The sequence below is a fragment of the Montipora foliosa genome, chromosome 4 (assembly GCF_036669935.1).
Source record: "Montipora foliosa isolate CH-2021 chromosome 4, ASM3666993v2, whole genome shotgun sequence".
Taxonomy (NCBI): domain Eukaryota; kingdom Metazoa; phylum Cnidaria; class Anthozoa; order Scleractinia; family Acroporidae; genus Montipora; species Montipora foliosa.
Window position 1 is genome coordinate 31,887,554 of NC_090872.1, and position 10,000 is coordinate 31,897,553.

General features: G+C 40.3%; 2 protein-coding genes across 2 annotated transcripts in view; one reads left to right on the plus strand and one right to left on the minus strand.

The window, feature by feature from the left end:
- The window catches only part of LOC138000625 (tryptophan 2,3-dioxygenase-like), a 20,514-nt gene extending 19,008 nt beyond the window's left edge, over positions 1 to 1,506 (plus strand). Inside the window, exon 16 of the mRNA XM_068847172.1 lies at positions 345 to 1,506. Coding sequence (XP_068703273.1) covers positions 345 to 582 — 238 coding nt within the window. The 3' untranslated portion in view covers positions 583 to 1,506. The remainder of the gene's footprint in view (positions 1 to 344) is intronic.
- Positions 1,507 to 3,988: 2,482 nt separating this feature from the next.
- LOC138000626 (cathepsin O-like) overlaps positions 3,989 to 10,000 on the minus strand; it is a 21,870-nt gene continuing 15,858 nt past the window's right edge. Inside the window, exons 10-12 of the mRNA XM_068847173.1 lie at positions 8,627 to 8,701; positions 7,202 to 7,294; positions 3,989 to 6,045 (exon numbers count right to left, since the gene is read on the minus strand). Coding sequence (XP_068703274.1) covers positions 6,011 to 6,045; positions 7,202 to 7,294; positions 8,627 to 8,701 — 203 coding nt within the window. The 3' untranslated portion in view covers positions 3,989 to 6,010. The remainder of the gene's footprint in view (positions 6,046 to 7,201; positions 7,295 to 8,626; positions 8,702 to 10,000) is intronic.

A 10,000-nucleotide genomic window follows, 5' to 3' on the forward strand; every position in this document is an offset into this window, starting at 1 on the left:
CTTAAAGTGTCTTGCCCAAGAACACAACACAATGTCCCTGACCAGGACCCGGACCCGGACCACTCGATCCGGAGACGAGCACACTAACCTTGAGGCCACCGCGCCTCCCACAAACTCCCGTGTTGCATATTAATTCAGCTGCGTACACACGCATTGCATTCTTAAACTATTGAGTCTTTGACGTCATTTTCTCCTCGATCCAGCTCTCTCAAGGTTTTAAAGTTAGTAATGGCTGACCGTTAAACAGGAAAAGTCCATTAAAAATAAACGGGTTTCTTTTTGATCCAAAGAAGAATAAAATTGTTTTTTGGTCATAGTAACACAGTGATGTTTCCTTTTTCTAGTGATCGCTACAAAGTGTTCGTGGACCTTTTCAATTTGTCCAACTTCCTCATACCACGTAACTTTATCCCGCCACTTAGCTCGTCCATGAAGATACGTTTGCGAGCTTCGCTAGTGGATGGAAAACTTTTTGACAGCGACAGTGCCGTGTGCAGCGACAGCAGTGAGGATGATCAATTGTCAGCGGTAACTTTAAGGTTAAGCGGCGTCGACATAGGGACCGGCCCAACTGCCGATTAGCTGATTTTTCATTTGTATACAGTCAGTGAAATTTTTATTTGTGAATAGTTAATGAAACTTCAATTAGATTTACTAATCTCGCTAATGTTAGCTCAACGTGTTCTCATTTATCGACCTCTTATTGATTATATACATGGTGTGATGAGCCCGTATTATTTGATTTTCATTCTCGCATGTCATTAGGGAGTATGAAACGTGAAGAATGTCACGACGCTTCAACAAGAAAGCCCTTGTGTTAAGAATTGACTGCGTATTTTGCAATTTCTCCGAATATCAGTTGAAGATCAAATGAATATTGGTTTTGTAATCAGGTAGCCGATTTTCTTGGTCGACTAAGATAGGATATTTTTCCAATGTCTTTATAAATTTTTTTTGGTCAACTTCTTCCTTGTATTCTCTTGCAGTAATACGAAATTCAGTTTGCACAACTGCGTTCATATTTTGCATGCAATGAAAGAAGAAAAACCAAGATCATGAAATTCTTTGTACGAGAAAAAATGCACAACGTTTTTGACTAAGAACTTCTAGGGCTCAGTTAAAAAGCCGTTTTTTAACGAAAGAGATGTATAGCAATGGAGCATCCCACCTCTGTTGGGTACGTAGGAATTGTTTTAGAAGTTCGTATTTGATGTAATTCCCTTCGGTTCGGAGAAATGTGACTCGACTTTGTACATTTTTTGTCAAACGTATTTAAACCTCTCTAGGAAATACCACGAGGGCACGAGCTGTAACGTTTTATTTGGCATCCTATCGAGTTTGTAGAACGATGCTGAACGCCGGGTTTGGCAAACAGATATTGGCATTTCTTGAATAGTCATTCCTTGTAGGATATTTAAGAATTCAGTCCGAAACGGTTAACGCACGCCGATGCTTTTGTATTTGCTTATTTTATTGAGAACAAACATTAAAAGGACAGTTTTTATGTGTTGAAGTTTCTTTCGTTTTCAAGTCATGGTTCAGAGGAGACTTGGTCAGGTACATAAATAGACGAATACGGTAAGACTCCCTATTCGGAATTGGACGTCTGTTCAGTTGCGCATGCTCCAGGCGTTTTGTAAAGGCGTAGCAAGAGTTGACGAACTTCATGGGGCAAGCTCGTGTTTTGATGCACGCGGGACCTGACTACTTTTCAGTTGTAGCGACTCTGCCTAGAAATGGAAGCGAGGCTTCACTTGATCTTATGAAAAAGGCCTTGTGAAAGAAAAATATTTGCGCTTTCCTTTGAATATTCCTATCTTCCCGTAAAAAAACAAGAACAACAAACTTCATACGACTTTTACCATGCACCCTTTACCTCTTGTTCCTGACTTGGGTTGATGTTAAGCACACTCCCATAACTCTGGACTACTTTTTGTTATCCTTCGAATGCCCCATAATACACTTTGTTTGCCCCTCAAATTTTGCATAGCTATTGTTTTCAAATGCTCTTCTTCGGGACACAATGTATATTCCCAAGAGCATTTGAACACAATGGTTTATGGGAGGGGAGGTGGGAGGGGGACCAAACAAAGGGTAACTGGGTCATTCGAAAATAAAGAATAGACTATTTTACAGTAGTTTGCTCAGTGACCTAGCCTATGAATGGCTGCGAGGGTGCCGGTGACCTTGTATTGACACAGACCTCACTGCTGTTATCATGTAAATTGTGCTGTTGTGATCCTAATTAGTGTTCATTTACATTAGAAAAGCACAAAGGTTTGTATGAAAACAGGGTCGGCAGCCTCGCTTCCCGCATTCTTAGGCCAGGTAACTCAGCTACACCTGTGAATTATTCGCGCGGTGGCCATATTGGCCATAGACAACGGATTTCTTTCCCTGAGCCTCGAGTTGAAATGTTTGGGGACGAGTTTCGGTGGGGCAAAACAAAACATAGCCGCCGTGAGATTAAGACCCATTCTAGCTATCATGTTAGATACTATGAAATACAGCATGCGTGAATATCGGAGGAAAAATGTCCGAGCTTTCGTTTTGTTGTGTTCCAGTTAGGTTCGTGTTAGGGTTTTGTTCAAAATTAAACAAAAAAAAGGATTGAATGACGTTTCAAAGCTTTAGTACAAACAGTCGTAATCCAATAAGCTTATCTGGAACTCTTAACAAAGTTAGTTGTTTTTGTCCTGGGCTATAGGCAGTAGTTTACGGTCCGTAATCTCCCTGGCCACTTCTGTTTTTCTCCACGTAGCACTCAGGGCAATTGTTATGCATTCGTGTGCTTTGAATTAATGGCGGAAATGGTAAGGCTTCACCGTATACAACGGCTGGCATACCTGTGTCAACATAAGGTGTCAGAGAACCCAACGACTTCGCAAAGAAGCCCGACGGAGTTGAAAGTCATTTTTGAGGGTTTTTACAAAGTGATGGAGACAAAGCCACATGAGATAAAAAGGTGTTCTATTCATTACTTGTAGATTACAATTAATTAACTTGGCGTAATTAATTTTCTTCCTATTTACAAGGTCATCTGATAAAATATGGGAAATTAAAAAAAAAATCACTACAAAAACTTATAAAAATGAAATTCCAGTCATCATAAATTAAGAGATTCAAATGAGTTACTGTCAAATTGTGCAACAGTCGCTCTTCCGTCTTGTCCTAAGTTCAGTTAGAATGAGCGAACGAACAAGGCTCGTTCACTTATCAAGTCGCGAATGTAAAGACTAGTCAGTCAATAGCGACGCCAGAATGAGCAAAAGCAACACAGGAAGATGCAGAACTTGTTGGTAAATAGGGGCCGTTGTTCAAAATTACATAACTTTAAAACCGAATGAAATTATGTTTTACTGATCAAATTTTTTCCCCCAAAAAGTGTTTGTATCAGAAAAAATCAATTTTAGACTCGCTTTTTTTACTTTCAAATTTTCTGGGCACCGCCATCTTGAATAATTGTGAAGTGTTACTCTTACCCTATAGATGGTTTTCAATCACGTGATGAGACAGGCATGTTGGTGCACAAAACAATAGCAAATTATGGCTCATGTTTTGCATTATAATAGAGTCAAATTCCCAGAAGACTTTTTTCTCTATTGTTCTGTGCACCAACATGGTTGCTGTGACGTCAGGTGAAAACCATCTATTGTCTTGACACAAATAGCTTTTGTCTAAATAACAATAGTGGACCCGAAACACGTCACAATTATTTAAGATAGCGGCGCCTGCAAAAAAGGCGATTCTAAAATTACTTTATTTCGGATACAAACGTTTCCATTGACTGTAGAGGTTATTTCCTGGGATTTTAAGTTATTTTACGTTGGAATGTAGGTCCCCTTCAAAAAGCTACTGAGTTTGCGCTTTCTTGTGTTCGTTGCTTGGGTCGCTACTGACAACCAGCCTTAAGGAAAGCGTCTATCGTGGCATAATTTTAAGCGCAATTGATCATGTTCGGCATGAAAAATGCGCTATATAAGTTTCAATTATTATCATTATTATTATTATTATTATTATTATTATTATTATTATTATTATTATTATTATTATTATTATTATTATTATTTTTAAAAAAATCAGAGGAAAAAAGGCCTTAAAAGTGGCAAAAAGAAAGATGCTGAAAAACGTCATAATGGCCGAGACTGAATTTGAGAGGCCGCTAAAAAACAATCGAGTTGCTACTCAGACTTTTCAGTGGTTTGAAATACTGTTATGGGATATTCGGCCAATCAACACAAAATTAACCAATAAGGGTTCAAATCAGACAAGCAGCGGAAAAACGAGCAGGAGAAACAGGTGAAGGTTACAAGTTCCAAGAGAGGAAAAACGGGTTACAGTTTATTACTCTACCCTGCGAGCAGGCTCTCACAGAGACTGACTTCTCTCCCACTGCAGAGAGACAGCCTGCTTGCAGGCTATCTATACTTCGTGCTGGTCAATCTGCGCCATTGAGAGACCTCGCAGGATTGGTGAAAAAGAAGAAAATAGACGATTAACAAAACAATGGAACCCTTCCATAAGGCATGGATTTCACTCACGACCAAAGCACAAGCGAGAGAACAAGAGATTCACGTCAATTAAAAACGAACTGTAACCCAAGCAATACTAGTCTCGATTACCAGCCGCTGTTTCGGGAAATGAGCGAGCGCTCACTCCCGAAATGTCGACTGCAGGACGCGTGAGGTGAGCCATTGTTAATCTCCGCCAATCAGAAACTCGCCTGCACAAATCGAGCAGGCATGAATTATATTTTTGGTTCAAACTGTGGCTACGAAGGAATTCTTCGACCCGGCCTGTTCGAGCTTAAAAGTGCTTTTAAGGTGGGAAATATCCAAGATTTCGACAACGGAAAGAGTTCGAGAAGCTGGCATGGAGAATGGTATTGTGTCGTTTTCTACCGCCTGAGTTCGGAAATTTCACTAATTTTCCAGTTGTCGCCAAGGGCAAAATAAGACTTTGAAATCCATTGCCGCATTGCAATTTTACCTCAGACTTCACTAATGTAAGAGCAAGTAAAATTCCTGAAGATCAATTGAAATTACTGCTGACTGTTTTGGTGGCAGAAAGAGCGGGGCAATGAGGCCGAAAGAGAGCTGAAACGGCCGAGGATTCTGTTGATGACTCGCCGGTTGATTTCAAACTCACATTGATCACTTAACTACAGACTCAAGCTCGCATCATCTGGAAACTTCGCACGGACGTTTTAAGCATTGTTATGTAATTACTGTTTTGTTAAAATCAACGTTCAGTTGGGATGTCTAATGCCATTTCCCCGAAACTATTACCTTCGTATAAATTATATTTTGAATTTACGCCACAGACACAATCTATCACTCACGCGTCCAGCCGCCTCTTCTTGGGGAGGATACCCGAACTCTAGTGTGCAGTGGAAATCGAGTCTAATCATCTCCATGATGTCACTGTATCCTGTGCTCCACTTACGGTAGTGGTACTTGAATGTATCAACAACTTTACCATTCAATTCACCTTCACCTATCGTCATCCCACTTTCATTTGCCGCTTTGTCCCGTGCTTACAACAACGTGTATTTATTTTGTTCAAGGAAATCTTTGCATTCCTTGTCGTAAAATTCTCGGTAGTTGGGTCGGATTTGCACCATTTTGCATCCTTGTGAAAACCTGCGACGCGAGTAAAATTTTCCTGTGTTATGTCCTGCTTTCACACAACGCATGCGCACGCAAGCATAAGCTCGAGCTTAAGGAAAAGAAAATGCTTGTACTTTGGCTTGAGTCAAGCCCGTTTTCACGGTAAAATTAAACGCTCTTGTGCTAATGCGTCGCTAAAGAAAATTGGGGCTTAAGTCAATACGGGTGCAGTCTATGAAGATCAAATGAAATCAAAGCTTTAGAAGAAATGCAAACCAAACGGAAAGAAATCATGCACTTCAATTCCCTCTGACAGCCAACTGAAAAAGGTGGAATTTCTGCTGTACATATCATTAGAACGTGTCCTGGAAGCTGATTCTTACAGAGATCCTTCTCTCGTGTTAGACAACAACAAAGGATGGAGAGTCTGCTACACCTAAAAACAACGTCATGAGAGCTGATGAGGGAGTAAAACATAAAAGAAACTTTGCTTTTATCAAGGTAAATCAAACACCGTAAGAATTTGTGAGCTGACGTTTCGAAGGTCACAATTCGCTCTAACGGAGGGCTACGGGTCGTCGCTTCGTTTCCTCCTTTCCGTTTCGTTTCTTTTCGTCGATGCACACCACAAAAATAACCACTCAAAACATCAAAGGACCGTTAAGCCTGGTTTTCATTAGCGACCCAAGCAAAAGCGCATTCATAAGTAGCTTATGCTAGCGAAAACGAACGTTGACATAAGCATCTAGAACGAGTGCTTTAATTGGCTAGACGTAGCAAATTTCCTTGTGCTTATGCTGTGGTTCGTTTTCACACAGCGCAAGCGAACGTAAGTATAAGCACAAGCACAAGGAAAAGGAAAAATTGTGATCCTTGCGATTGTGCTTATGCTAATGCTTGCGTCAACCCCATTTTCACGGTAAAATATGAACTCTTATACTTGCGCTTTGTGCTTGCGTCGCTAGTGAAAATCACGCTTTTTAGCAAACTAGCAACGTACGCAGATGAATTAGCTCGTATTAATTAGTTTCTCTTATCTACACGAGGCTACAACTGAATAAAATGCCTTACTTGTGTTCATGATTGCGTCGCTATTGGAAATACGCCCCTACTTGCCGCGCCAACCTTGCACATAGAGCAGAGCGCAGACCGAACAGGCAGTTGTTTGTGTATGGAAAAAACTGTAATTTTGGTTTATTTTGTGATACTTGTTCAAGAAAAAAAACGTAATTTTGAAATGAAGGCATTTCAAAATTGACCGCAATACCTCCGCTCTTAGCGAATCAAATAAGTTGCAGAAAATTCTCAGGTAGTATACAATGGTAAGTATAATCTTGGTCCATTACCTACCACTACTTGAATACGTAGAATAATAACAATAATTCATTGTCAACAAGAGGCTTAGGGTAGCCTACACCTTCTTCAAAGGCTTTTTAGAAAATAATTTAAAAAAAGAATATAGCAAGGAATATTACGAATACGTGGGAAAATCGCGACCCGAAAAAAAAACTTGTCAGAGCCGAATCCTATACTGTTTCTTCGAACAAATACGTTATTATAGAAAAACTTGAAAAAAAAAAAAAAAAACTCACCACACAAGTTGTCTCCCATTTTTATATACAGGTATCCATTGTCTCCAAAACTTGACCCCCATGAATTTCGCACGATCCAGTACCAAATGTACCCTTATCAAAAGCAACGATAAAAGATGTGATGCTGAATTGTTTTCATCAATACACCATACTGTCTAATTCAGGATGCTAAGTACTCTCTTTGGATGTGGTTGCCGTCACTTGAAAGTAAAAATCTGCGCGATCGTACACATTACGTCAAAATACGTCACAAGGTGTAAGAAGTTTACGTAATACTTTTTGATTCGGTTAGAGGGTCACTTTGCGATGCTTACACCAAGAAAAGTGAATTTTATTCTGAGCACTGTAGCTGTAATGAACAATCTTTTCCCGAACAGTTCGGCAACCTGGAACAATGGCCAAAACGATTGGAAAACGTAAATTCGCCATTTAAATAATGTTTTCCTATTTTCAAGAGACGGTTTCTTTGACAAGGGTGCATCGGGGGAGGTGTGAACATACCCTTTCGAAGGTCATTCCTCCCCAGCGTCGGTTTCTCAAAGAATTTTTTTTCCACCGTTACAATTCACAGGAAAAAAAATCTACATCTACATCTACACATTCCAGCAATCGGCAAAGTCCTTTTGACTTTGGTTCTTTCTGCTTAGGTGGCCTCATACACCTTAAGCCTTTTAACAACATCACGCCAAGCCGGCCACTCCTGCTGGAGAGAACAGGACAGCCGCAACACCGGGGACTTCATCCCCTTCTCGAATAGTGTGTGGGTTCTTTTACATCCCACGGGGAACTTATGAACATGGAAGATATTTGTGAGACGGGGCCTACAGTTTATAGTCCTTATCCGCGAAAAGACTTGAAAGTCTAACCATTCGCAGATGAAATTACAAAGGCAGCACCTTGAGTGTTCGTCCGGCCCGGTTTTGAACCCGCAACCTCTCTCATGAAAGCCGGATACTCAACCCAGCCGACACAGAGAGTACTGTAAGAGCTACACGGGAACCTAATGGGTTTATTTCTTAATCTAAGGTCCATATAGCTCAATATGGCATGGGATACATTAATGCCCTTGATATGACAGAGTCGTATGGAATTCCAAAAATAACTGTACATTCGGGAGATGTTTTATTTTCTTGATCAGCTGTTTTCGTTTGTTTCTTTTTGGGGCTGTCGTGAAAGGTTTGAATAATCTACAAGCGCTGTGGGGATGTTTCAGGATCAACGTAACTCTACGAAAGGGCGGTATGGTTTTACAGCAGTTGCCCTGAGAAGCGCAGGACAAGAATGCCGCTTTTTTATGGCTGTAAAAGTGCTACTCACCGGATTAGGAATTTTTAAACCCAATGATTATGATGATGATCATTAGCATGTATATTTACGTTTTTTTGTTTGTTGTAAAGCGGCCTTGTTTTTCCTTGCGTTACTTACCATTATAGTCATATCCTGTAATCTGCACAGCGTGATTGATGTCAGTATCAGTGCAGTGATGTTGAATGATACCACCTTTGAATAATAACAACATGACAAGATAAAATTGTGCGAAAGGAAAGCCTGTTACACGCAGGTTTGGAGCAATGGTGAGGGCATTCGCTGTCCACAAATGATGTCTCGGTGCACTTACATGTATGTCAAGGATTGGCCCTCAAGGCTGTAAAGGGACACTTCGTGTTGAATGTCAAAAATTGGGTGTGCATCTAATAGGCCATTTCCGAGTTCATGTCTGCCTCCTCTTCAAAGCGAGTCTAAGTGCGAAGTTTTTGTTATGGTAAGTAGTTCTACTTTACATACGAATGAAAAAACTTAGCACTCGCTTTGAAGAGGAGACAAACATGAACTCGGAAATGGCCAATTAGGGTCAATCCTGGACATAAGTGTCCTGCAGGAGGCCGTTTCTCGAAAGTCCCGAAACTTTACGGGCCATTTTCGGGTGTGGCAATTCCCTTTGTAACTCAAGAACGGAGAGCATTTAATTCGTCAAACTTCACAGTTATTTTTCTTTTTGTTACCTTGAAAACATGTTAAAAGATCGGCTTTCCAAAACAAGCGGTTGGCAATTGCACAGATGGCTTTTCGGGCCCGAAAAGTCTTCGGGACTTTCGAGAAACGGGTCCCTGGGCCGTTTTGTGACGCCTCCACAAAGAAACGTGAATTTAACTGTACTGTAGCTGTATTTGGCGACTCTTGTGGGTACTCTGGTATTTCCTCCTCATCACAACGAACATTTGATTTGATGCTTTACGTTCAACTACTGAATACTAGGCCACTTCTTTGCATATTACAAATGCACCTATCGTCAAATGCTTCGTTCCTTAAAAGATTCTGACTAAAATGCATGTGGTGCAAATACACTGCATGTTAGCAAGCATATAGAGCACTTAAATGTTTATACCATATTAAATGGTATATCCTAATAAGGTGAAAGACTACGAATATTGCCTCCGACTTAATGAGTGTTACTATGCTTACATGTATTGTCCCAGTAAATTACCTTCTATCGTAATTTTAGAAATCCCGTGACTTCTGCAACCCCGTAACTGCAATAACCCCGCAACGTAACATTTTATAGAATTGTTTCACATATGCATATTTATGACTACAATAATGACGATTTATTCGCGTAATTAGTTTATACTAGCATGATGCACCACAGGTAACCCAGGCTCACTGTGTGTGCCACATAGGTAAATATAGAGAACATATGAGGCGAAGTTTAGGTCTGGAAATTTGCAAGAAAATGGAAATAAAAATCGATGAAACTTACCATGTGGTGAGCTGTTGTTATCTTTAATACGTACACGAAGT